Source organism: Lolium perenne, chromosome 7 (assembly GCF_019359855.2).
Source record: "Lolium perenne isolate Kyuss_39 chromosome 7, Kyuss_2.0, whole genome shotgun sequence".
NCBI lineage: Eukaryota > Viridiplantae > Streptophyta > Magnoliopsida > Poales > Poaceae > Lolium > Lolium perenne.
Window position 1 is genome coordinate 328,410,482 of NC_067250.2, and position 27,748 is coordinate 328,438,229.

At 47.2% G+C, this 27,748-nt stretch overlaps 2 protein-coding genes across 2 annotated transcripts; both read right to left on the minus strand.

Annotated features, from left to right (window-relative positions):
• Window positions 1-2,658: 2,658 nt before the first annotated feature.
• On the minus strand, window positions 2,659-3,962 carry LOC127313211 (uncharacterized). Its single transcript, XM_051343765.2, has one exon. The coding sequence runs from the start codon at window positions 3,565-3,567 to the stop codon at window positions 2,749-2,751; it is 819 nt and encodes a 272-aa protein (XP_051199725.1). The 5' UTR covers window positions 3,568-3,962; the 3' UTR covers window positions 2,659-2,748.
• Window positions 3,963-16,235: 12,273 nt separating this feature from the next.
• On the minus strand, window positions 16,236-17,582 carry LOC127313210 (uncharacterized). The gene has a single exon (XM_051343764.2). The coding sequence runs from the start codon at window positions 17,175-17,177 to the stop codon at window positions 16,356-16,358; it is 822 nt and encodes a 273-aa protein (XP_051199724.1). The 5' UTR covers window positions 17,178-17,582; the 3' UTR covers window positions 16,236-16,355.
• Window positions 17,583-27,748: the final 10,166 nt, after the last annotated feature.

Consider the following 27,748-nt stretch of genomic DNA (forward strand, 5'->3'; position numbering starts at 1 on the left):
TTGGGCTGCGGTGCTCCACATGGGTCCCTGTTGGGCCAGACGACGTAGGGCAATGTCGAGTACCAAAAGGATAATGTCCACATCACTAGTTCTCCAACAATATAAAAGATAAAAGATAACATAAAGTAAAATTTTGAGCTATGCAATTCATGCCAACAGTACTCATAAGGATGGGGTTCCACGCATCTCTTTGTTACTTTGTTTTAGAGATACTCATGATTCATGTGTTTAACATCTTATAAGTAAGTGCCTCATGCCCTTTAGCTACTAACAAGTCACACCTCGTGCTTCTCAACTTTAGATTATTATAGACCTTTCACATATTGTTTCAACGAAGTATCACAAATGGGTTGCTCTATGCCACCTGTACAAAGGACCAGAGAAGATTTAAAATCTCGATTTATATAGGCCATCCATATCGGGACAACAAAGACAACAATCTTATGAGCAACCTCTCTAAAAGCTATCTCTTACTTTTTCCTCTCTTTCTTAGTTTTTTCACTCGTTTTCTTTTTTTATGTCTTTCTTTTTTCACTTTTTTCTTTCTCTATTTCTTTTCTCTCTTCCTATTGAGGATGTTCTTGCTGAAACACTCACCATGATTATGCCTGGCTTCCGTTAGTGCCACGGTGCTCTTCTCCAACATATATGCGTACTCTACTCTTTAGTTTCATAATCCCCTTTTATTTCGTAAGAGGCAACTATCAAATAGCCGAAAAATCATGATGATTAACTCAAAGATAAGTGCAATGTTGAAAGGTGTTTCCATGTCAGCATGGTTCCTACCTAGCTCGTTACTCATAATTTACTAAACTCATAACTTACATAGGGGTGTTTTTCCTTTCATAACTTACTTTCCCCTAAGTTTTAAATTACAAGGGCTGCGGCATAGCTTAGCCAAGGAAACGCAACAAGCAGTACACGCCAAAACAAAAGCCTTATGCAGGAATTGAAGCAACGTTGAACTGGGCGTTCATCATCTTTGTTAGCAGGGTGTAAGAGAATCTCCACTGGCATCCCCCAAATAGGCGTCGGCAGAGGCATCGACACCTCCGTTTGGGGGATGTCGGCACTGCATTCTCTATTTGGGGATCTGATCCCACACAGACGTCCCCAAAACGGCGGCCCCGATAGATGTTTTGAATTAAAATCTTAAATAAATGCATAGAAAATTGAATAAGAAACATTTTACCACAAACTAATACATAATTGGGAACGTGGTTTACATGAAGATATAGTTTGGAATATGATTTTCCACAAACTAATACATAGTTTGAACCATGGTTGACACAAATATAAAACATTGCAAAAAAACGAAATCTAACTAGGCCGGTCATCGCAGGTTTCGTGTGTTCGCTGCCAAGAAAGAACACTCGAGTGCACACTGAGTCACCCAAATTGGAAAATCCAGCTGGTGAGGGTGCCTCTGTTGGTTCTTTCGAGGAAGAACATCCAAAAAACATGCGTGCCGATATTCGCTGCGAAGAAACAACACTCAGTCGTCGTCCTTCTCGGCGCTGTTGCCGTGGTAGTGGCGGCGGCTACACGTCTCGTCGAACACCTTGACGCTCATGTCCCTGTCGCCAAAGTAGGAGAATATGAGCACGAAGCCGGCTTGGAGGCGGTGGTAGCCTGCGAACTTCTCCCAGCCGATGTGGAGGTACATCTTGCCGCGCGCGTCGTAGATCACGTCCACGATCCACCGGTAGAAGCCGCACGCAGCCTCCCGTAGATGCAGTGTGCCCGAGCGCTCGTCGTTGGCGACGAAGTCGGCGAAGGTGTCCGGCAGCCTCTGGATGCCGCGTGGGTCGCCCTTGAGGACGAGGACGAACTCGAACAGCACGGGCCCCCTCCTCATCCATGTCCGACGATGAAGACGACGGCGTCGCAGGAGACGGCGTGCGTGCACCTATGCCGCGGCCACGGCCACGACCACGGCCGCGACCTCGGCCTCGACCAGACATGGCGTCGTCTTTTCAGATGGTGGCGGCTAGGGTTGGGAGAGAGGCGCTAGGGTTTTTGTGTGAGAGAGACGATGATAGGCGGCTCTTTTTATAGGTCGGAGGGAGGCGAGGGAGCGGTGGCGCTCATTAACGGCGGCACGAAGATCAAGGCGCACGCGATGGGACGGTTCGCTGCGCGTCTACGGAAACTGCACCGCCGCTGCGCCCCAATAACTCCCGTCGCGAGGTAGGCGACAATTAGGTTAATACTGAATGAGCCACTGACGCGTTGGCCCCGCCACACCCCACCCCGCTGGCATCGACTTTTGGGATGTGTGGCTGATAGGCGGCTCCCGCGCCCAAAATTTTCAACCTCGCGAGGCGCCGGCGCGCCCGATTCGCGCCCTTGGCGAAGGGGCCGGCACGGGGTTGCCGGCGATTCTATTGGGCTCGGTGCGAGCCCATTTTTGCTCCCAGCCACCAAATCGCTATCGGGGGCGCCGGTGGAGATGCTCGAAACCACCTTAATTTATGAAATCACACGGTAATGTTCACCTGATGCATAGTTTCCTATTAGCAAAAACTAGTTCATTATTTACACTAGCTGACTCCGATAGTTAAGTCACGAAAACTGAACAGTTTTTGTACTATTAACTATTCACGGAAGCAGAAGTCTGAATACATGAAGAATAGCAAAAACTTTTTGTCTGTACTAATTTCTTTCCGTATATATATATGTACATCGTGCAGTACAATTTACATGGCCTAGATAATAGGTGTGTTGTTTCTTCTACATCTCTATTCTCTAGATTGTAGGCGTCATGATGTTGAGCAGCGAAACCCTTGTCTGCACAATGCTCCTGAACACCATGTCGCAGAGTCCGTCGCACTCGTCGAAACACTGCTCGAGCGCGTGCAGCCTCTCCAGCGCCTGCTCGGTCGTCGTCTCCGGCGCCGTGGCTTTCTTGCCAAAAGAACTGAACACGGAGGTGATCTTCTTGCAAGATGAAGCCGCTGAAGACGATGACATGGACGAGGCGGCGGAGAACACAAGAGCAGAGGCCGCGGAGCTCGCGGCAGCCGCCTCCATGAGCGCAACGGCCATCTCGGCATCCTCAGTGCCGACAAGGCTTAGGCGCGCGCACTTGGAGGAGACGGACACGGCGAGGCGGGCGAGCTCCTTCTCGGCTCTGCGCTGGGACCTCGTGGCGGAGGCGGCCCTGGCGGCGTCACCCCTCCGGAGCGCGGCGCTGGACTCGGCCACGGCATGTTTTAGGACGAGGAGGCACTCTTGGAAGCCCTGGTGCGCGTCGGCGAGGAGGAGGAAGGCGTCCAGGAGGCGGTCGCCGACGTTGGTGGCCCGGTGGAGCGCGTCCTGCGGGTCTTGAAGGAGCAAGAGGTCGGCGAGGGCGGAGTGGAGGGCATGGATCTGGGTGAGGCTGGCCGTGAGGGAGGAGTGGGTCAATGATCGGACGGCGGCGATGCGGGTGTTCAGTTCAGCGAGGAGCGGGTGGGAGGAGGTGGTGCGGGCCGGTAGGCTGATGGAGCGGCTGTGGCGGGGCTTGGAGGAAGCCCTCCCCGGCGTGAGAGGGAAAGAGATGGATCGACCAAAGCTGGGAGCCATTTGGCTGGATCTTGGCTGCTGCTTCTTCGTGCTAGATGTGTAAGATTGGGTGGTGTAGAGGAGACGAAGTGGAGGTGGTATATATATGCAGGGAGAAGCTAGGAGGCAGGGTAGCTTGTCAAGCGGTGGTTGCACGTGTGGGTTGTGGGAGAATCAGAGTGGGGGACATGATCCGAGAGATTAGGTTGGAGCGGGCTCGCGTGTTAGATCAAGTCAAATGGATGTAGAGTCGCAAAGGCCTTGGATGGTGCCTAGCTAGGTGTCATATTCGCGAGCTTCCAATGATCTCTCATCTCTAGCACACAACAGCTAGCTCTAGCTGCATGCACTGATAGATTGGCACTCTGGCGCCGTTGGTCGTGTAGAGGCAAATCAGTTTCTGGCCATGACCATATAATTGAAGTGCTACGGTAGGTATGTTGCTTGGCCCAGCTTCGTGTACCTTGTGCCACTTGTGCCATAGCCAAGTAAGCAGCACATGACTGCATATTCTCGAGTACACAGGCGGCAAGGTAGGCACATGCTGGCACGATTATCTTATGGCGAGCACGCCAACCAAACACGCGGCTGGTGAGATGAGATGAAACCCTCCGCGGCAATCGGATCCATCCGTTCGTGCGCGCGATTTTGTCTCTTTTGCGTTGCAAGTTGGGAGACAGCATAGATTCACCTCGCCAAAATTATCTGGACTACCACATGATGATACTACTCACCTTCGTCGGTTGAATGGCTCGCAATATTAAAAACTTCTACCAGCTCCAGCTCCAACTCCAACGGCTCTCCAGCAATACTCAAATATATGTATCCATGGACGATCGACCGGTCCATAGGGTGCAATTATATGCGTGATCATTCAAATCCATGCATGATTGTACGTATTATCTTCTCCCTTATTGCGCACGAATGGGTTGTCGTCGTCTTGCAATCAGATGCATTTATCAGTTTATTTTTGTACATGCATGTGTGCATCCGATTTTTATAGGTTTTCAGCAACTATCCTGGTCGATTAACGGATTTCCTTGCTAGCAGAGGACAACATGCCTATGGATATTCGAGAGGCTATCTGTGTGGCGTTGAATGTTTGAACCCAACCAAGCTGCCGAGTGACAAATCTAGCAAAACTCTCCCGTGTCGCTCCGGTGCGGGCGACCCGGGAGAGACCCAAACCCTAGCCGCTAGGCCCATCTGACCCCCTCCCCTCCGCCATCGCCGCCAGAGCCTGCCGCGGTGGCGGCAGTGCTCGTCTCCAGAAGGGAGCGGGCAACGCGCTGGACTCTTGAGCGGAGGAGTCTGCGTTTTCTTGGCGTGGGTGCGCCGGGGCGGCGGCCTCGGAATCTTCGATCCACATCGGCGGCGGTGGCTGCGTGTGGTGCTCCGGCTGCTCGGCGTCGCGTGGGCGGCAGGGCGGTGGATCTGTGCGCTCATGGCGTGCGTTGGGCCTGGCGGCAGCAGTTGTTCGCTTTGGGGGCAGATGGCTTGTGCGTGCGGCGTTGGGCAGAGTCTGCTAGCAACGCAAGGCATCATCCAGGTCCTCTGCTTCGCCTGGGCGCGCTGGGGTGCTGCGGTGTTGTTGCCGTGCATGGAGGAGGCCGGGGCGGCGGACCCAGATTGAGTGCGATGTCGTCGTTGCTGTAGCCTGGCCTATGAGGTTGGCTCGATGGTGTTCGTTGCTGCGGCCTGGCTCATTTCAGGTCGGCATGGTGGGGTTTCTTTGCGGCATGAGGTGCTGTGCAGAGATGCCATTAGGGTTGTTAGGTGGTCGACAGAGGAGGCCCGTTCTGCGGTTGGGAAGGAGATCTAGGCGAAAGCCTAGCCCTGACTTCGGTTTGGTGCCGCTTATGACGTCGTTTGCGGACGTAGCTCCCCTTCTTGGAGGCATCGTTGAGGAGCCTCCTTTTCTCTCCAACGACAATGTGTTGATCTCTCCGGGTGAAAACCCAACCTCCGTTGTATCGTTGATGCTGTTGGTTCCTTGTGTGCTGATGTTGGTCTGGGTTTCACCAGAGTTGTATCGGTTTTCGCCTAATTTTCCATTAATTAACTGAACACCTTTCTTCTTAATTAACGGATAGGCAAAGCTTTTGTCTGGTTTCAAAAAAAAACCAAAGCATTAAGCTACGAACCAGTACCTGCAACGGAAACAACCAGCATGCAGCAGAAAAGCTACAAAACCCATCTAGGATTCCGTCCTCCTTACCGGCAATACCGCTGGTTCACTATGCCTCCGGTGGCCTTGGGGTCTTGGAGGTGTGGCGGACCACGGTCCCTTGCCGTCCGGGAGTTTCCGTTCTTAATTTAGTTTGCTTTTCGGTCTTTTTTTTAGGATGGTGAGGCGGCGGCTACGGTCCTGAAGTCAGAATAAGGTCCTCCCCGCCCTATCCTCACTTCGGTGGTGCATATAGCGCTAACGAAGGGCGCACGGAGTTGTGTGCCCGTCGGATCTCCTGGGATCCGATCAGTTTCGTGTTTGTTAGTGTGGTTTCATGTCAGTCTCTTTCGATCTACGGTTGTCGTCATTGGCGATGGTTGTTGCTCTGATGCGCTGGTCCTTTAGGACCTCAGCACGACGACTTTCCGTCTGTCTACTACAACAAGCTCTAGTACGACAAGCTTTGCTTGACTCCATGGAGGGGCGAGGATTGCAGCGCGCCTTTGGCTCGTGCTAGTATCTGTAGTCGTCGCTAGGTGGTCCGAGTACCAATTTGTAATTTTCTTTAATTCGTCATAATATATCTAGGTACTCCAAATCTAGGAAAAATAATATCTAAAAGCATTCTTAAAGAGGTCTCACCATCAGCACTTTTTGTAGGTATAGCTTCCACCCATTTAGTAACATAATCAACAGCAACAAGTATATGAGTGTTACCTTCCGAAGACGGAAAAGGTCCCATGAAGTCAAATCCCCAACAATCAAACGGTTCAATAACAAGAGTATAATTCATAGGCATTTCATTACGTCTGGAGATATTACGAACCCTTTGGCATTCATCACAAGATAAAATAAACTTTCTCGCATCCTTGAAGAGAGTTGGCCAATAAAAACCTGATTGTAGAACCTTTTGCGCGGTTCTTTCTCCGGCGTGATGTCCTCCATAAGCACTACCATGACATTTACTCAATATCTCTTGTTGTTCATATTCGGGAACACATCTTCGCATAATACCATCCACTCCTTCTTTATATAAGTGTGGGTCATCCCAGAAATAATGCCTCAAATCATAAAAGAATTTCCTCCTTTGCTGAGCTGAAAAGGTTGGAGGCAAGTACTTGGAAACAATAAAGTTAGCATAATCAGCATACCAAGGACTGTCTCGCGAGCTCACTTTTATTACAGCCAATTGTTCATTTGGAAAACTATCATTAACAGGAACAGGATCATAAGCAATATTTTCCAATCTAGACAAATTATCAGCAACAGGATTATCAGCACCTTTCCTATCTACAATATGTAAATCAAATTCTTGCAAAAGAAGTACCCATCTAATAAGCCTCGGCTTAGCATCTTTCTTTGTCATTAGGTATCTAATTGCAGCATGATCAGTATGAATAGTAACTTTTGAATCAACAATATAAGATCTAAATTTATCACAAGCAAAGACTACAGCTAATAATTCTTTTTCAGTTGTAGCATAATTTCTTTGAGCAGCATCAAGAGTTTTACTAGCATAATGAATAACATTCAGTTTTTTATCTACTCATTTGTCCAAGAACAGCGCCTACGACAAGAAAATCACTAGCATCACACATAATTTCAAATGGTAAGTTCCAATCAGGAGGTTCAACTATAGGAGCAGTTGTTAAGGCTTTCTTAAGAGTTTCAAAAGCTTCCTTACAATCATCATCAAAAACAAATGGTACATCTTTTTGAAGAAGATTAGTAAGAGGCTTTGAAATCTTGGAGAAATCTTTAATAAATCTCCTATAAAACCCAGCATGACCAAGAACACTACGAATACCTTTAACATCCCTCGGATAGGGCATCTTCTCAATTGCTTCAACTTTAGCTCTATAAACTTCAATACCTCTCTCAGAAATTTTATGTCCCAATACAATTCCTTCATTAACCATAAAGTGGCATTTCTCCCAATTAAGAACAAGGTTAGTTTCTTCACATCTCTGCAAAACTTTATCAAGGTTTCGCAAGCAACTATCAAAAGAATTCCCATAGACGGAAAAATCATCCATGAATACCTCTACAATACTTTCACAAAAACCATAAAAAATAGCAGACATGCATCTTTGAAAAGTAGCAGGAGCATTACATAAACCAAAAGGCATGCGTCTATAAGCATAAGTTCCATAGGGACAAGTAAAAGTGGTTTTCTCTTGATCTTTAGCTTTAACATGACAATTTGTGAAAACCCAGAATAACCATCAAGAAAGCAAAAATGAGTATTTTTAGACAATCTTTCTAGCATTTGATCAATAAATGGTAAAGGGTAATGATCTTTCTTAGTAACTTTATTAACTTTTCGAAAATCAATGCACATTCTATACCCTACAACTACTCTTTGAGGAATGAGCTCATCATTATCATTAGGCACTTGAGTCATACCTCCTTTCTTGGGAACGCAATGCACAGGACTAACCCATCTACTATCGGCAATAGGATATATAATACCAGCTTCAAGAAGTCGTAATACCTCATTTCTTACCACTTCCTTCATCTTCGGAATTAGGCAGCTGATGTTCAACAACGAGGCTTTGCATCATCTTCCATATTAATAGCATGTTGGCAAATAGAAGGAGAAATCCCTTTCAAATCATCAAGAGTATAGCCAATAGCTCCTCGGTGCTTCTTCAATATTTCCAATAACCTTTCTTCCTCAATCTCTGAAAGCTTAGAACTAATAATAACAGGATATATTTTCTTATCATCAATATGAGCATATTTAAGATTATCAGGCAAAGGCTTTAAATCAAAAACAGGATCTTCCTTTGGTGGCGGTGTTGTACCCAAATCTTCCACCGGTAAATCATGCTTGAGAATGGGTTGGCGAAGAAAAATTTCCTCAAGCTCATCTCTTTCTTTCCTAAAAACTTCACTCTTGCTATCCTCCAAATGTTGCTGCAAAGGATTATTAGGAACAAGAACAATAGATGCACTGCTTGCTCCATTTTAAAATCATTACTAGGCAAATCAGCTTTATAAGGAGTTTTAGTAAATTTAGAGAAGTTAAACTCATAAGATTCACCAGCAAATTTAGTCAAAATTTTCTCTTTCTTGCAATCTATAATAGCTCCACAAGTATTTAGAAAAGGTCTACCAAAAATAATAGGACAATAATCACTAGCAAGAACCAAGTACCAAAAAGTCAGCAGGATATTTAATCTTACCGCATAAAACTTCCACATCTCGAACAATACCAATCGGAGAAATAGTTTCTCTATTAGCCAGCTGAATAACCACATCAATATCTTCAAGTTCACAAGAATCAATTTCGTGCATAATCTCCGTGTAAAGCTCATACGGAATAGCACTAACACTTGCACCAATATCACATAATCCATAATAGCAATGATCACCAATTCTAACAGATAGCATAGGAACACTAGCTTGTTTGGGTTTATTAGGATGTGAAACAATATTAGAAGCATCTTCACAGAAAATAATATGACCATCCTCCACATTTTCAGTCACAAGATCTTTAACTATTGCAACAGAAGGTTCAACTTTTATTTGTTCTTCAGGTTCTACAGGTTTCTTTTCACTTTTATGAACTGCACTATTTATAACAGAGTACTCCTTCATTTTAGCAGGAAAAGGAGTTTTTTCAATATAAGCTTCAGGAATAACATGATCAGCAGTTTCAACTACAACGCATTTATTAATAGATGAATCAATTTTATCTTTATACGGTTCATGATACTTATCAAAATTCTTCTTTGGCAATTCATAATGAGAGGCAAAAGCTTTATAAAGATTTACTGACAACTTGAGAATCAAGACCATATGTAGCACTCATATTACGAAATTTATCAGTATCCATAAAAGCTTCAATGCATTTATAATCATAAATTATACCTGATTCTCTATCCTTGTCGTTCTCCCAACCTTCAGTATTTTCTTGGATCCGATCAAGAAGGTCCCTTTTAAACTCTTCTTTGTTACGTGTAAATGATCCAGAACAAGAAGTATCCAGCAAGGTCTTGTCTTGAAAAGAAAGTCTTGCATAGAAATTATCAATAATAACATTACCAGGAAGCTCATGAATGGGGCATTTGAGCATTAAAGACTTCAATCTCCCCCAAGCTTGGGCAATACTCTCTCCATCATGAGGCCAAAAATTATATATGCGATTCCGATCCTTGTGAATTTCACTTGGAGGATAGAACTTAGAATAAAACCGGGGCACAATATCATTCCATTCAAGAGAATCCCCATTATCCAGTAATTTATACCAATGCGCCGCTTTACCAGACAGCGATAAAGAGATTAGTTTCTTCCTCACTTCATCCATAGCAATACCTGCACATTTGAATAACCCGCATAATTCATGCAAAAACAGTAAATGATCACCAGGATGGACAGTTCCATCCCCTTCATAGCGGTTATCCATAACACGTTCAATAATTTTCATAGGTATTTTATATGGTATTACTTCCTCACTGGCGCCTCATCTACTACCGTTGCGGTAGTAGTAGATTTCCCAAATAAAAATTGAAGAGAAGATCTCTCCATAATGACTTATAGCAGCGAGGCGAGAAATAAAATCAGCACAATGATAAAGGTTTTCCTTACCAATTCCACTTACCAATAGCGCTTCACTCCCCGGCAACGGCGCCGGAAAATAGTCTTGATGACCCACAAGTATAGGGGGTGTATCGTAGTATCTTCGATAAGTAAGAATGTCGATCCCAACGAGGAGCAGAAGGTGTTGACAAGCAGTTTCGATGAAGGATTCACTGTAAATGCTCACAGACAAGTATTCAGGGGGTTTTGATGTAACAGTTGAATAAAGAACGAGTATGTAAAGTGCGAGAGTAACAATTGCAGCGAGTGGCCCAATCCTTTTTAGCACAAAGGACAAGCCGGTTTGTTTACTTATAATGACCAAACGTTCTCGAGGACACACGGGATTTTAGTCTAGTGCTTTCGCTACATACGGCTAAATAATCTTCATTGTTATGATAAGTGTTGTGTGGGTGAACCTATGCTAATGTACCGCCCTTCCTAGGACTAATACATACTTGTGATTATACCCCTTGCAAGCATCCGCAACTACAAGAAAGTAATTAAGAATAAATCTAACCACAGCCTTAAACTCTGAGATCCTGCGATCCCTCCTGCATCGATATACCAACGGGGTTTAGGTTTGTCACTCCGGCAACCCCGCAATTAGCAAACGAATACAAGATGCATTCCCCTAGGCCCATAAATGGTGAAGTGTCATGTAGTCAACGTTCACATGACACCACTAGAAGAATAACACCACAACTTAAATATCACACCATTGAATATTACTCAACCATAGTTCACTACTAACATTTAGACTTCACCCATGTCCTCAAGAACTAAACGAACTACTCACGAGACATCATATGGAACATGATCAGAGGTGATATGATGATGAATAACAATCTGAACATAAACTTGGTTCAATGGTTTCACTCAATAGCATCAACAACAAGTAGAGATCGATACCGGGAGAGTTTCCCCTATCAAACAATCAAGATCAAACCCAGATTGCTACGGCGGTGACGGTGTCCAGCGGTGATGACGGCGGTGATGATGGTGGAGATGATGGTGATGGTGATGGCGATGATGTCCAGCTCGATGACGGTGACGATGGCGTCGATTTCCCCCTCCCGGAGGGAATTTCCCCGGCGGATTCCTGCCCACCGGAGAGCTCTTTTCTCTCTGGTGTTCTCCGCCCCGCAGAGGCGGCTGTAACTCTTCGCGAGGTACCCTTTGTGGCTTAGGTTTTCGGGACGAAGGATTCCGCGAAGAAAAGGAGGCGAAAGGGGTCGTGGGCCCCCCAGGACCACATGGCGGCGCGGCCGGGGCATGGGCCGCGCCGCCTAGGGTGTGGGCCCACCCTGGGTCCTCCTGGCCCCTCCTTCTGGCTTCCTTCGTCATCTTGAAAAATAGGATTTTTGGTATAATTTTCTCCCACAGTTGATCTTCCGAAATATTGCGTTCTGACGGTGCTTTTTCCAGCAGAATCCTGGCTCCGGTGCTTGATCCTCCAATAATGATGAAACATGCAAAATAGATGAAATAACATAAGTATTGTGTCCCAATATGAAATATATCAATGAATAACAGCAAATTATGATATAAAACAGTGATGCAAATTGGACGTATCATTCGTGCAGGAGAACGCCGAGCAGATGATTTTTATTTCCTGGGTGTGAGCTCTTCGCTTATGATCCCGATGCTTTCCAGGGCGACTCGATGAAGCAGTACCCTTGGGTTCTAGAGGATTGTTAACTAGGTACGGCGCTAGGTGCGCGGCTTCCCCTTCTGTTGTTTTAGGATTGATGATGCCCGCAGTATCCATCGTCATGAAGGAGTTGGAGAGGTTCGATGTGATGTCGACTGCGTCCCTCTCCGAGATACACGGGATGCGCGGTTGGTACTTGCCGCGATGCTGGTTGCTCTTGGAGTCGATGCTTCCGAGAGAGGAAAGTTCCGCACGATGCTCGCTCAAAAGGTTGACCGCCCGCCGACGCCGGTCAAGTTTTTCCTGCTGCTTAGCCAGCCGAGCATGGTAGGCGCTGAGGGTGCCTTGCGATATGCCTAGAGGAAGGCATGTGTTATTGACCACAACGTTGTGCGCTACGTTCCACTCCTCCTGGGACGGTGGTGCCAGTGTTGCTACCGCTTGCTTCGGCATCCCCCCCGCCGATTGTTGTTGCTGCGCCTAGTGTTGCCACCCGAAGGAATTTTGACTCTGGTTACAGAGTCGATGTCGGAGATCTGGTAGCACGCCAGATGCGCAGCTGGTACGCGAGTGATGCTGCCATTGTTGTCGTTGCTTTCCTTGTCAGAGTAGTACTTGATGCCGCACACGAAGGGAAGGCCATCATATCCCAACTTGTGCATGGTGTCGCAACCGATGCAGTAGAACGACGTCAGATCCAAAGACCCTGAGTCGTCGGATCCAACAGACATCGTGGAAGATGACGTGGCTCCACGCGATGGCGATGCTGATGGTGATGAAGAGGCCGACATGGCCGGCATCGCAGGCGTGGTCGATGAAGTTGCAGCCGACGGATCGACTGCGGTTGGCCATGAAGCTTCCGATGTCGCAGCTGATGGAGCCACAGCCCCTGCAGTCCCCGAAAGGATCGGTCGGGAAGACGAAGAATGCCCCCAACGTTGATGTTAAGGTGGATGCTCCCGATCGCCAGATCCATCCCGCCACGCAGACCTGAAAAGGCCGATCGCAACGAGAAGGGGTGCAGGGTGAACTCGAAGGATCCGAAGCAGACCAGATGTTCCAGGGTTGACGAAGACTGAGCCAACGAAGACAAAGCCGACGCAGATGCAGCCGCGCGATCGTAACAGCCGATGGTGTGCCCGTGACAAGCAGGTTTCCCACAGACGGCCCCAATTGACAAGGTGGCTCCTCGGCAATGCCCACCATAAGGGGCTTAGGGTTAGTGGAAGCCTGCATGTTAGCACTAAACGTCGGATACCAGACAAGCGGGAGGCGAGATTTACCCAGGTTTGGGGCCCTCGTAGAGGTAATTCCCGTACGTCATGCCTGTCTGATCTTGATTATGGTTTGGAAACGATTACAGTGGGGCAGCCGATAGACTGCGTGGTTGCATTCTCGCAGAGAGGCAATGTTTTTAGGGTTTGGTGTATGCGTGAAAGGTTGAGAGAGAGAGAATCCGTCAGCCTTCTCCTGGCCTTTATATAGGAGGCCAGGTCCCAAGAGTCCTACCCGGATTCGGTTACAATACAAAAGTAATCTATCTGCCTCTTCCATATTTGAATATCTTCTTATCTTGCACTTCAAGAATTCAACACTTTCCATCTATTCACTGTGTAACCGACGTCTTGGACCTTCTTGGGCTGCGGTGCTCCACATGGGTCCCTGTTGGGCCAGACGACGTAGGGCAATGTCGAGTACCAAAAGGATAATGTCCACATCACTAGTTCTCCAACAATATAAAAGATAAAAGATAACATAAAGTAAAATTTTGAGCTATGCAATTCATGCCAACAGTACTCATAAGGATGGGGTTCCACGCATCTCTTTGTTACTTTGTTTTAGAGATACTCATGATTCATGTGTTTAACATCTTATAAGTAAGTGCCTCATGCCCTTTAGCTACTAACAAGTCACACCTCGTGCTTCTCAACTTTAGATTATTATAGACCTTTCACATATTGTTTCAACGAAGTATCACAAATGGGTTGCTCTATGCCACCTGTACAAAGGACCAGAGAAGATTTAAAATCTCGATTTATATAGGCCATCCATATCGGGACAACAAAGACAACAATCTTATGAGCAACCTCTCTAAAAGCTATCTCTTACTTTTTCCTCTCTTTCTTAGTTTTTTTCACTCGTTTTCTTTTTTTATGTCTTTCTTTTTTTCACTTTTTTTCTTTCTCTATTTCTTTTCTCTCTTCCTATTGAGGATGTTCTTGCTGAAACACTCACCATGATTATGCCTGGCTTCCGTTAGTGCCACGGTGCTCTTCTCCAACATATATGCGTACTCTACTCTTTAGTTTCATAATCCCCTTTTATTTCGTAAGAGGCAACTATCAAATAGCCGAAAAATCATGATGATTAACTCAAAGATAAGTGCAATGTTGAAAGGTGTTTCCATGTCAGCATGGTTCCTACCTAGCTCGTTACTCATAATTTACTAAACTCATAACTTACATAGGGGTGTTTTTCCTTTCATAACTTACTTTCCCCTAAGTTTTAAATTACAAGGGCTGCGGCATAGCTTAGCCAAGGAAACGCAACAAGCAGTACACGCCAAAACAAAAGCCTTATGCAGGAATTGAAGCAACGTTGAACTGGGCGTTCATCATCTTTGTTAGCAGGGTGTAAGAGAATCTCCACTGGCATCCCCCAAATAGGCGTCGGCAGAGGCATCGACACCTCCGTTTGGGGGATGTCGGCACTGCATTCTCTATTTGGGGATCTGATCCCACACAGACGTCCCCAAAACGGCGGCCCCGATAGATGTTTTGAATTAAAATCTTAAATAAATGCATAGAAAATTGAATAAGAAACATTTTACCACAAACTAATACATAATTGGGAACGTGGTTTACATGAAGATATAGTTTGGAATATGATTTTCCACAAACTAATACATAGTTTGAACCATGGTTGACACAAATATAAAACATTGCAAAAAAACGAAATCTAACTAGGCCGGTCATCGCAGGTTTCGTGTGTTCGCTGCCAAGAAAGAACACTCGAGTGCACACTGAGTCACCCAAATTGGAAAATCCAGCTGGTGAGGGTGCCTCTGTTGGTTCTTTCGAGGAAGAACATCCAAAAAACATGCGTGCCGATATTCGCTGCGAAGAAACAACACTCAGTCGTCGTCCTTCTCGGCGCTGTTGCCGTGGTAGTGGCGGCGGCTACACGTCTCGTCGAACACCTTGACGCTCATGTCCCTGTCGCCAAAGTAGGAGAATATGAGCACGAAGCCGGCTTGGAGGCGGTGGTAGCCTGCGAACTTCTCCCAGCCGATGTGGAGGTACATCTTGCCGCGCGCGTCGTAGATCACGTCCACGATCCACCGGTAGAAGCCGCACGCAGCCTCCCGTAGATGCAGTGTGCCCGAGCGCTCGTCGTTGGCGACGAAGTCGGCGAAGGTGTCCGGCAGCCTCTGGATGCCGCGTGGGTCGCCCTTGAGGACGAGGACGAACTCGAACAGCACGGGCCCCCTCCTCATCCATGTCCGACGATGAAGACGACGGCGTCGCAGGAGACGGCGTGCGTGCACCTATGCCGCGGCCACGGCCACGACCACGGCCGCGACCTCGGCCTCGACCAGACATGGCGTCGTCTTTTCAGATGGTGGCGGCTAGGGTTGGGAGAGAGGCGCTAGGGTTTTTGTGTGAGAGAGACGATGATAGGCGGCTCTTTTTATAGGTCGGAGGGAGGCGAGGGAGCGGTGGCGCTCATTAACGGCGGCACGAAGATCAAGGCGCACGCGATGGGACGGTTCGCTGCGCGTCTACGGAAACTGCACCGCCGCTGCGCCCCAATAACTCCCGTCGCGAGGTAGGCGACAATTAGGTTAATACTGAATGAGCCACTGACGCGTTGGCCCCGCCACACCCCACCCCGCTGGCATCGACTTTTGGGATGTGTGGCTGACAGGCGGCTCCCGCGCCCAAAATTTTCAGCCTCGCGAGGCGCCGGTGCGCCCGATTCGCGCCCTTGGCGAAGGGGCCGGCACGGGGTTGCCGGCGATTCTATTGGGCTCGGTGCGAGCCCATTTTTGCTCCCAGCCACTAAATCGCTATCGGGGCCGCTATCGGGGGCGCCGGCGGAGATGCTCGAAGCCACCTTAATTGATGAAATCACACGGTAATGTTCACCTGATGCATAGTTTCATATTAGCAAAAACTAGTTCGTTATTTACACTAGCTAACTCCGATAGTTAAGTCACGAAAACTGAACAGTTCTTGTACTATTAACTATTCACAGAAGCAGAAGTCTGAACATATGAAGAATATATAGCAAAAACTTCTTGTCTGTACTAATTTCTTTCCGTATATATATGTACATTCGTGTAGTACAATTTACATGGCCTAGAAAATTGGTGTGTTGTTTCTTCTACATCTCTGTTCTCTAGATTGTAGGCGTCATGATGTTGAGCAGCGAAACCCTTGTCTGCACCATGCTCCTGAACACCATGTCGCAGAGTCCGTCGCACTCGTCGAAACACTGCTCGAGCGCGCGCAGCCTCTCCAGCGCCTGCTCGGTCGTCTCCGGCGTGGCTTTCTTGCCAAAAGAACTGAACACGGAGGTGATCTTCTTGCAAGATGAAGCCGCTGAACACGATGAGATGGAGGAGGCGGCCGAGAACACAAGAGCAGAGGCCGTAGAGCTCGCGGCAGCCGCCTCCACGAGCGCACCGGCCATCTCGGCATCCTCAGTGCCGACAAGGCTTAGGCGCGCGCACTTGGAGGAGACGTCGGAGACGGACACGGCGAGGCGGGCGAGCTCCTTCTCGGCCCTGCGCTGGGACCTCGTGGCGGAGGCGGCCCTGGCGGCGTCACACCTCCGGAGCGCCGCGCTGGACTCTGCCACGGCATGTTTTAGGGCGATGAGGCACTCTTGGAAGCCCTGGTGCGCGTCGGCGAGGAGGAGGAAGGCGTCCAGGAGGCGGTCGCCGACGTTGGTGGCCCGGTGGAGCGCGTCCTGCGGGTCTTGAAGGAGCAAGAGGTCGGCGAGGGCGGAGTGGAGGGCATGGATCTGGGTGAGGCTGGCCGTGAGGGAGGAGTGGGTCAATGATCGGACGGCGGCGATGCGGGTGTTCAGTTCAGCGAGGAGCGGGTGGGAGGAGGTGGTGCAGGCCGGTAGGCTGATGGAGCGGCTGTGGCGGGGCTTGGAGGAAGCCCTCCCCGGCGTGAGAGGGAAAGAGATGGATCGACCAAAGCTGGGAGCCATTTGGCTGGATCTTGGCTGCTGCTTCTTCGTGCTAGATGTGTAAGATTGGGTGGTGTAGAGGAGACGAAGTGGAGGTGGTATATATATGCAGGGAGAAGCTAGGAGGCAGGGTAGCTTGTCAAGCGGTGGTTGCACGTGTGGGTTGTGGGAGAATCAGAGTGGGGGACATGATCCGAGAGATTAGGTTGGAGCGGGCTCGCGTGTTAGATCAAGTCAAATGGATGTAGAGTCGCAAAGGCCTTGGATGGTGCCTAGCTAGGTGTCATATTCGCGAGCTTCCAATGATCTCTCATCTCTAGCACACAACAGCTAGCTCTAGCTGCATGCACTGATAGATTGGCACTCTGGCGCCGTTGGTCGTGTAGAGGCAAATCAGTTTCTGGCCATGACCATATAATTGAAGTGCTACGGTAGGTATGTTGCTTGGCCCAGCTTCGTGTACCTTGTGCCACTTGTGCCATAGCCAAGTAAGCAGCACATGACTGCATATTCTCGAGTACACAGGCGGCAAGGTAGGCACATGCTGGCACGATTATCTTATGGTGAGCACGCCAACCAAACACGCGGCTGGTGAGATGAGATGAAACCCTCCGCGGCAATCGGATCCATCCGTTCGTGCGCGCGATTTTGTCTCTTTTGCGTTGCAAGTTGGGAGACAGGATAGATTCACCTCGCTAAATTATCTGGACTACCACATGATGATACTCCACTCACCTTCGTCGGTTGAATGGCTCGCAATATTAAAAACTTGTACCAGCTCCAGCTCCAATTCCAACGGCTCTCCAGCAATACTCAAATATATGTATCCCATGGACGATCGACCGGTCCATAGGGTGCAATTATATGCGTGATCATTCAAATCCATGCATGATGATTGTACGTATTATCTTATCCCTTATTGCGCACGAATGGGTTGTCGTCGTCTTGCAATCAGATGCATTTATCAGTTTATTTTTGTACATGCATGTGTGCATCCGATTTTTATAGGTTTTCAGCAACTATCCTGGTCGATTAAGGATTTCCTTGCTAGCAGAGGACAACATGCCTATGGATATTCGAGAGGCTATCTGTGTGGCGTTGAATGTTTGAACCCAAAGCTGCCGAGTGACAAATCTAGCAAAACGCTCCCGTGTCGCTCCGGTGCGGGCGACCCGGGAGAGACCCAAACCCTAGCCGCTAGGCCCATCTGACCACCTCCCCTCCGCCATCGCCGCCAGAGCCTGCCGCGGTGGCGGCAGTGCTCGTCTCCAGAAGGGAGCGGGCAACGCGCTGGACTCTTGAGCGGAGGAGTCTGCGTTTTCTTGGCGTGGGTGCGCCGGGGCGGCGGCCTCGGAATCTTCGATCCACATCGGCGGCGGTGGCTGCGTGTGGTGCTCCGGCTGCTCGGCGTCGCGTGGGCGGCAGGGCGGTGGATCTGTGCGCTCATGGCGTGCGTTGGGCCTGGCGGCAGCAGTTGTTCGCTTTGGGGGCAGATGGCTTGTGCGTGCGGCGTTGGGCAGAGTCTGCTAGCAACGCAAGGCATCATCCAGGTCCTCTGCTTTCGCCTGGGCGCGCTGGGGTGCTGCGGTGTTGTTGCCGTGCATGGAGGAGGCCGGGGCGGCGGACCCAGATTGAGTGCGATGTCGTCGTTGCTGTAGCCTGGCCGTATGAGGTTGGCTCGATGGTGTTCGTTGCTGCGGCCTGGCTCATTTCAGGTCGGCATGGTGGGGTTTCTTTGCGGCATGAGGTGCTGTGCAGAGATGCCATTAGGGTTGTTAGGTGGTCGACAGAGGAGGCCCGTTCTGCGGTTGGGAAGGAGATCTAGGCGAAAGCCTAGCCCTGACTTCGGTTTGGTGCCGCTGATGACGTTGTTTGCGGACGTAGCTCCCCTTCTTGGAGGCATCGTTGAGGAGCCTCCTTTTCTCTCCAACGACAATGTGTTGATCTCTCCGGGTGAAAACCCAACCTCCGGCGGACGATGGTGGTGTCTTCGTCGCTTCCCTCTTGAGGGCGTCGTCTTGGAAAGTCGACACGTGGCTGTTTGGTGGTGCTCCTCTTCTGTCTTGGCTTGTGAGCGTCAGGACGGTGGTCCTGAATGGTGGTGGGGCACCGAGGCGGCGGCCTCGGGTCCTTGGCGGGTAGCAACCTCATGGGGTGCGGCGGCTTCTTGGCTTGGCTTGGGTGGCAATCTTGTGTCGCTTGTCTAGCGAGGTTTTCGGCTTGGTCGACGCGTCTTAGCGGAGGCGGTTGGACTTTACGTCGGGGCGGTGGCCCCGGATGCTGGTGTGGGGGCTGTGGTCTGCGGCTGGTTTGTCGGTGTAGCTTGGGCTGCGGGCGGCCGGGTCGCACGGCGTCACAGCTCGGTCGCGAGCGGTGGTATGTCGGGATGGCGGTCCCGGAAGATGGTGTCAGTGGTCTGCGCTGGGCGTGGCGGAGTGGCTGGATGTCGGGGCGCAGCCTCGAAAGTTTGGCATTGTTGTGGGCATCGACCTCGTGTCGCGTGGGCGACAAAATCGCTTTGGTGCATTTCTCCTAGAGGTTCAGTTTCTTCACCTTCGTTGATGCTGTTGGTTCCTTGTGTGCTGATGTTGGTCTGGGTTTCACCAGAGTTGTATCGGTTTTCGCCTAATTTTCCATTAATTAACTGAACACCTTTCTTCTTAATTAACGGATAGGCAAAGCTTTTGTCTGGTTTCAAAAAAAAACCAAAGCATTAAGCTACGAACCAGTACCTGCAACGGAAACAACCAGCATGCAGCAGAAAAGCTACAAAACCCATCTAGGATTCCGTCCTCCTTACCGGCAATACCGCTGGTTCACTATGCCTCCGGTGGCCTTGGGGTCTTGGAGGTGTGGCGGACCACGGTCCCTTGCCGTCCGGGAGTTTCCGTTCTTAATTTAGTTTGCTTTTCGGTCTTTTTTTTAGGATGGTGAGGCGGCGGCTACGGTCCTGAAGTCAGAATAAGGTCCTCCCCGCCCTATCCTCACTTCGGTGGTGCATATAGCGCTAACGAAGGGCGCACGGAGTTGTGTGCCCGTCGGATCTCCTGGGATCCGGTCAGTTTCGTGTTTGTTAGTGTGGTTTCATGTCAGTCTCTTTCGATCTACGGTTGTCGTCATTGGCGATGGTTGTTGCTCTGATGCGCTGGTCCTTTAGGACCTCAGCACGACGACTTTCCGTCTGTCTACTACAACAAGCTCTAGTACGACAAGCTTTGCTTGACTCCATGGAGGGGCGAGGATTGCAGCGCGCCTTTGGCTCGTGCTAGTATCTGTAGTCGTCGCTAGGTGGTCCGAGTACCAATTTGTAATTTTCTTTAATTTTTTGGCTATTTGTACTAATGTTGATGATTATTAATAGATTGATAGATTTTTCGCAAAAAAAGAATGTTTGAATTCAAAAAGAAGGTGGATGTGTCGGCAAATTATACTTGTATGCATACTCTGTTAAACAAATTAGAATGAACTAATTAAATGTTCATGCTTTGTTGATAATTATTGTTTGTTACTACAAAATTCATATGTTCGGGGCAATCTTTGATGATGTCTGTGTAATCCTATATGGAGATGCATAAATGATATTTGCAAGGTCGTAGATCGCGTGTAACTAGTTTCAGAGAGTACGAATATCGAATCCACGACAGAGTTTGATTACTAGTGGTTTTAGCAAAAAAAAAGATAATTTAAAGTAAACTAAAATAAAGAGACAATGTGAATGATAGTAAAATAAAAGAAACTCAATACGAGGAATTATTGATCAACCACTAGCCTGGAGTACATCATCATGTCAAGGTGTGCCGTGCGTGGGTACCTAGGAGGAGCTCCTATATAGATCGCCTTAAGAGACGATTGCGACCGGCTCCGCTTAGGGAATCGGATGTGTAAGTTTAAAATGGGCTTGGTTCATGTTACGTACGTGTCCTGGGATGCTTCCCGTTGTATTGGTGTGCTGCTGATGTTTATCGTAAGATTTGGCAAATTTGCTTTTTGTATATTTTTCTTTCTTTCTCTTACATGGTTTGAATAAATGTTTATATGTGAAAAATGTTCAAATTTAAATTCTTTAGATCTAAAAATTGTTCAAAGAGAAATTCGTTCAGATGTTGAAATCTTTATATATAAAATGTTCAAATTTAAAAATTATCCAGATTTGGAACTTGTTCATATTTAAAATTTGTTCAGATATACAAAATGTTCAAATTGAAAATTTGTTCATATTTTGAAATAGTTCACATACAAAATATGTTCAGATTTAAAAAATGTAATTTGAAATTTGTTCGAATTTGGCAAATATTCAAATTTGTACGGTTTTTCAATTTTAAAAACATTTTTTAAAAAGCTAAGCATTTTTTTATAAAATCAAACAGTTAATAGAATGATTTTCAAAACCGAACATTTTTCAAAATAAAAAATCTGAAAATTGTTCAAACGACGAAAAAATTTCATTTCTAAAAATGTTCAAAATAAAAATTGTTTAAACTTAAAAAGTTCAAATTTAAAAAATTCAAATCTAAAAATGTTCAAACTTATAAAAAGTTTGAATTGAAAAAAGTTCTAATTTTGGAAAGTTCAGAAAAAACCAATCGGGAAAACCAAAAGCTGGAGGGAAAAAACCAGCAGAACCAAATAAAAAACCAGTAGAAAATGAAAACTAAAAAAACGAAGAAAAACCAGATCCGTCGCTAATGGGCCGGCCCAACTCTATCCGGTTCTGAGCGGAGCGACCGCTCGCTACCGCGCTGAGCGGTGAATAGGGATCGTGGTACGTAGGTTCGTAGGTCATACTGACAGATTTAGCATACTTTACTGTAATGCTAAAAAAAAGCATAATTTACTGTCAGCCCAATTATGCCAAATCGGGGAGCCCAAGAAGACCGTAGGTATCCAAGTAACAAAAAAAAACCAGGCTTCTGTAAGTTATAGCCCAACTTGCTAGAGCAAAAAATCTATATTGTCAGTCTGTATTGATGTGCTGGTCCAAAGAAAAAAGCTGTATATACGTCCAAATTTCTAAACAAGCCAACAAGTACTACCTTGTGGTCAAATATCTTATAGATATACAGAGAGCACCGCACTACATACGTCATAACAACCATTCTCGACCCTTGACTTTGCATAGAAATTTGACGTTAATTAATATAATGCCTAATAAAGATTAAACCATATATATCTGCAATGCTTACATAAATAAGCTTAGTCTTAACCCATTTAGAGGCACCAATGTGAAATATGACACACACACATTTGTTATCTCATTTATCTTTTTCTCGTTACCTCTTTTAAAGCTGGATAGTGGGTTTCCCTACTACATATTTTTATAAATTTTATAATAAAGTAATTTAAAAATCAAAGAGGATGGAGATTAATTAGAATTGAGAACAAGCAAGTGTGAGCACCATAAAGCGATAGCTAGGCTATCCAGGATGCTCATTTGTCGCGAACGGGCTGGGCGAAGCGTACTCCAACTAGGCATCGGCTTACCACGTGTCAAGCGTTTGATAGCCAGGAAAAGAAAACTCGCCGGATAAGAAAATAATATGGCGGAAAACGACGGCCTCACGAGACGAGATTTGCTCGTCCTCCATTCGGCTAGGTACTTCCTGCTCCTTTGTTGTTGTGTGGCTGTTGTTTGGCCATTCCTTCCACATGTCCACCTATAATTGTTAGGGTGTGTATGTTCATTTGTATCGTGTGCTTTTTTATTTTGTTCACCCAGACAAGAATTGGTATCGAGCCCCACGCCGCCCTTCTCTCAATGATGTAAATGCGATCTCCCAAGACACGGCTCCGTCTTCCTCTCCCTTCCTGGCCTTCTTCCTCTCGACCGTTTTGGTCGGCTGCCGGGCCTCCGCGCCACCGCTATGCCAAATCCTATACCACCACATTGTCATATGCGTCGTCATCCATACACCACCATCTGCCTCCGTGGCTAGTACACCAATGGACGAGGCGAGGAGGTCGCACGCCTGGCCATGGTGAGGCGACGGGTGTGCGTCGAGACGGCGGTGATATTCTTGAGACGGATGATTTAGTGGCCACAAGAGGACGCCTCTGCTCGCACATTCCCCGTGCCCCCTCCTCGACACGGCAGCACTGGAACAACGTTCTACGATGATGCCATGACCTCAACACGATGTAGTGCCGATGAGTTCCCTGTGTTGGTGATCTTGTAGCCTAGCATCTCCTCGGTCCAGATATTCTTCAACCAACCTGGTGCAGGGAAGTCTAGCCACCAACATCATGCTTGACAATGATGCGTCGGGACACAGGTAGTCGGCCACCCCTGTCTTTTTTCTTTCTCTTCCACCGCCATGGAGATCTGGGCCGGTTGAGCCTAGGTAGGTGTGTGTTCCTGGTGTTGGTTCTTGCCACGCTGATGGGCCATGCTTGGCTTCCTCTCCATGTCTTCCGATCTGATTGGTAGGATACTGGCGGTGAGGGGGCTACTGGTCTTGCGAATAATGGTGGTGGTCCTCGAATTCTTCTCATACCAAGTTGCAGATCTGTCCGATGCTTGTTCGCATCAGTCTAGATGGATTGTCGTGTTCTGGAAGGCCCCGCCGACGAAATTCATTGTGCGAATCATGCCTGAAGATTTCTTGATTGGGTGGTTTTGGTCGTGCGCACCCATGTTTTTTAGCTGACCGTTTGGTTTCAGAGGAAGCGCTTCGAAGCTCTGCTGATTGTTAATATCATGGAGCATGTTTTTTTTCCATGGTGCTGGCAGAGAAGGTCATGAAAGCCAAGAACGGTGGAATGGTCGGATCTTAGTGGTGATGTGGAATTGGCTTGGTGATTCCTGACTTGAAATAGCAAAATGTATTTGAGGGCGAGGAGAAGTTCAGAGTTTTATCTTTCAGGGTGAAAATCCTGGCGTTGTTTTGGTGGTGTTAGTGTTGCTGTTTCAATAAATGGATCACTGTAGCAGGATTTTTCTTTTTTATAATTCTTTTTTTTGTTGTGTGCATCCTTTATGCTATTAGAGCATGACGGTTGCATCGGAAAACGTAGACGCTCACAAACACGCATGTACAAATACCCCTATGAATGCACACACGCACATCCTACCCCTATGAGCACCTCCGAGGGACTCAGCCGGCATATCTTGAGGTTGACGAAGTCACCACTGGCGCCTCGCTGTTGACGGGTACATCACCTACCACTGAAAGCATAGCGCCGGTTAAATCCTGGAATAAATCCAGGTAAATGCAAACACTCATGCTAAGTCTAGGACTTGAACCTGGGTTGGTTGGTTCCACCACAATGGACCTAACCACGAGAGCCAAGTTGTGTTTGCGTAATTGATATCTTCTTTTAGTTTTGCGAAACGTGTAATTGATATCTTCGTGATACTAATATATATGCTATTTATTGAAAATATATGCCTACATTAATAGACTAGTTAGGGATACATTCCCACCTACTACCTTCCCCACATGTCCACATGTACTACACACCATCACACGTACGAGTACGACGACATCGCTCACACCAAGCCACTATATATAGTCTTCAGGGCTGTGGTGTGTCACTCAGGAGAGTGTGTCGTGCACACGGAGACAGAAACAACAGCCACAAGAAGATGCTGACCGGATCGACGTCTCAGCTGCTCCTCATGTCCGCCGCCACCGTCCACTACCTCCTCGCCGGAGGCTCCGGCGGAGGCGACGACCCCAACAGGTACCCCTGGGCCATGAAGTCCCTACACGAGCTCGACGCCGTCGTCCCCTCCATCGCCAGGGGCAGAAAGAGGCAAGCTGCAGAGGTAGACGAGCTGTCGGGGTTCCCGTTTCGGTGTCCCGTCTGCAAGCTCCCCTTCGAAACCGAAAAGGGAGTCCGCTGCCACATGCGCACCCACTGGAAGCGCGGCGGTATGCCACCGGTGGAAGATCTCCCGGTCGATGGGCAGCGCTACAGGTACGTTTGTGACCGGTGCCGGGAGCCATTCGATACTAAGCAAGGCCTCGGCGGACACCGCGCTAGCCACAGTGGCAAGAAAGGCTGCTCGTGGCTCGAGAAGCAGGAGCTTGCCGAGGCCGCTGCTGCCGAAGAAGCTCGGAGGCCTGTCATGCTCGGCATCGATCTCAATGAACCAGCACCAGAGGCGGCCGTGGAAGAACAGGAGGAGTGAGATGCAGCATGCATACCAAACCAGATCGATCCATGGAACAGCTAGCTAGATGCTAAAGGTTCCGGTTGATGGAGCTGTGCTTGCGTATACTCAAGTTTGTCCTTTAGTTTTCCTCTATGTTTTTCATGCGTTTCTCTCTTTGACTTCTTGCTTCCAGCTTAATTAGCTTGCAATGGAGGCTTGGAGTACTGTAATAAGTCATTAGATCGATCAAGTATGCACCTGAGCAAGGATTAATAGAAGGATCTTTGCAAGAAAAAAGTATAAGAAATCAAAGGACCAAGGATTATAGTCACTTGAGATTAGATCGGGGTGAATTGATAGATGGTTCTATGCAAAAAAGTTAAATAAAGTATTAATAGAACGATCAACCAGATTATCATTCTGCATACTGACGCTAATGCACAAATTAATTGCACTGTAAGTTCCCATATGTTTTCTTCGTTAACATAAATTCTAACACAAACTCCACTTCCATGCCCTTACTGCATATATTTTCATGGGACATAAGAGACATGCAAATTCATGCCACGTGGTTGATGTGTGGGACACTTGGCATATTTGGTTGTATGTCAAACTTTTGAACCCATAGTTTTTGTAGAAACCATGAATTGTTTGATACATAAAAACGTAAATTATTTGAGGTTTTTGTCTTCAAATAAAGGTTATTAACTGGCTATCTCGGAGAAATCCGAATCGGATTCGGAAGACAAACTTGGCATAACTTCTCGGAAGACTGGCGTTGTTATAGGATTTGCACACTTGGCGTGCCATACTTCACATAATAATTTTAGAAAAAACACTTCAATAGGCTTTAGATAGTTCAAGACTGGCTGTGGTACAAATACTTGATGAATATTAACCACACCCATTGTAAGATTAGGGTGGTATCATGGTACTTCCCTAGATCCTCCCATGCGCAAGACTCGTTAATATGCATTCATATAATTTGGTATAGTTAGGTTGTTATTTTCATATGACCTATGTTATTGCCAAATAAAGGTTATTAACCAGCTATCTCGGAGAAATCCGATTCGGATTCGGATGACTAACTTGGCATAACTTCTCGGAAAACTGGCGTTGATATAGGATCTTCCACACTTGGCGTGCCATACACCACATAATAATTTGAGAAAAAACAATGCAATAGGCTTTAGATAGTTCAAGACCGGCTGTGGTACAAATATTTGATGAATATCAACCACCCATTGTAATATTAGAGTGGTACCATGGTACCTCCCTGGATTGATATCCTCCAGTGCGCAAGAATCACTAATATGCATTTATATAATTTGGTATAGTTAGGTTGTTATTTTCGTATGACCTATGTCATTGCCAAATAAAGGTTATTGATTGGCTATCTTGGAGAAATCCGAATCGGATTCGGATGGCTAACTTGGTAACTTATGGGAAGACTATCGTTGATATAGAATATGCCACATTTGGGGTGTCTTACGTCACATAACAATTTTAGAAAAGAACACTTCAATTTAGATAGTTCAAGACCCGCTGTGATACAAATACTTCATGAATATCAACCACCCATTGTAATATCCCTAGACCCTCCCTTGCGCAGGACTCATTAATATGCATTCATATAGTTTGGTATAGTTTGGTTGTTAATTTCATATGACCTATGTCATTGCCAAATAAAGGTTATTAACCGGCTATCTCGGAGAAATCCGATTCGGATTCGGATGACTAACTTGGCATAACTTCTCGGAAGACTGGCGTTGATATAGCCACACTTGGTGTGCCATACATCACATAGCAATTTTAGAAAAAAAAAACACTTCAATAAGCTTTAGATAGTTCAAGATCGGCTGTGGTACAAATACTTGATGAATATCAACCACCCATTGTAATATCAGCGTCCCTAGATCCTCCCTTGCGCATGACTCATTAATATGCATTCATATAATTTGGTATAGTTAGGTTGTTATTTTCATATGACCTATGCCATTGCCAAATAAAGGTAATTAACTGGCTATCTCGGAGAAATCTGAATCGGATACGGATGACTAACTTGGCATAACTTCTCGGAAGACTATCATTGATATAGAATTTGCCACACTGGCCTCCACCAATGGCTATCGATCTACGGCTGGGTAGCTAGGTAGCTTTTCTAAGGTAAAGCGACTGGCCCTAGTGCATCTGTCGCGTCACTGGGGCTAACAACGTCAACCCGTGAGGATGGGGGAACTCATTGAGGCAGGGTGTTTCAAACACCCGCATATTATAGACCCTCATACCAGTGAGTTACTCGCATGGAGGGAAGGGCTCGAGGCTGCTGTCAGGCTGGGCATATCAGAGGTGATTCTTCAAACGGAATGCAGGAATCTTGTCAAGCTATGGCACACATTTTCCAGGAGATGAAGATTTTAAGTACGAGTTTTCAGGACTTCAAGTTTCTCCATTTAGGTTGGGATGCAAATAATGGGGCACATAGATGTGCCAGAGA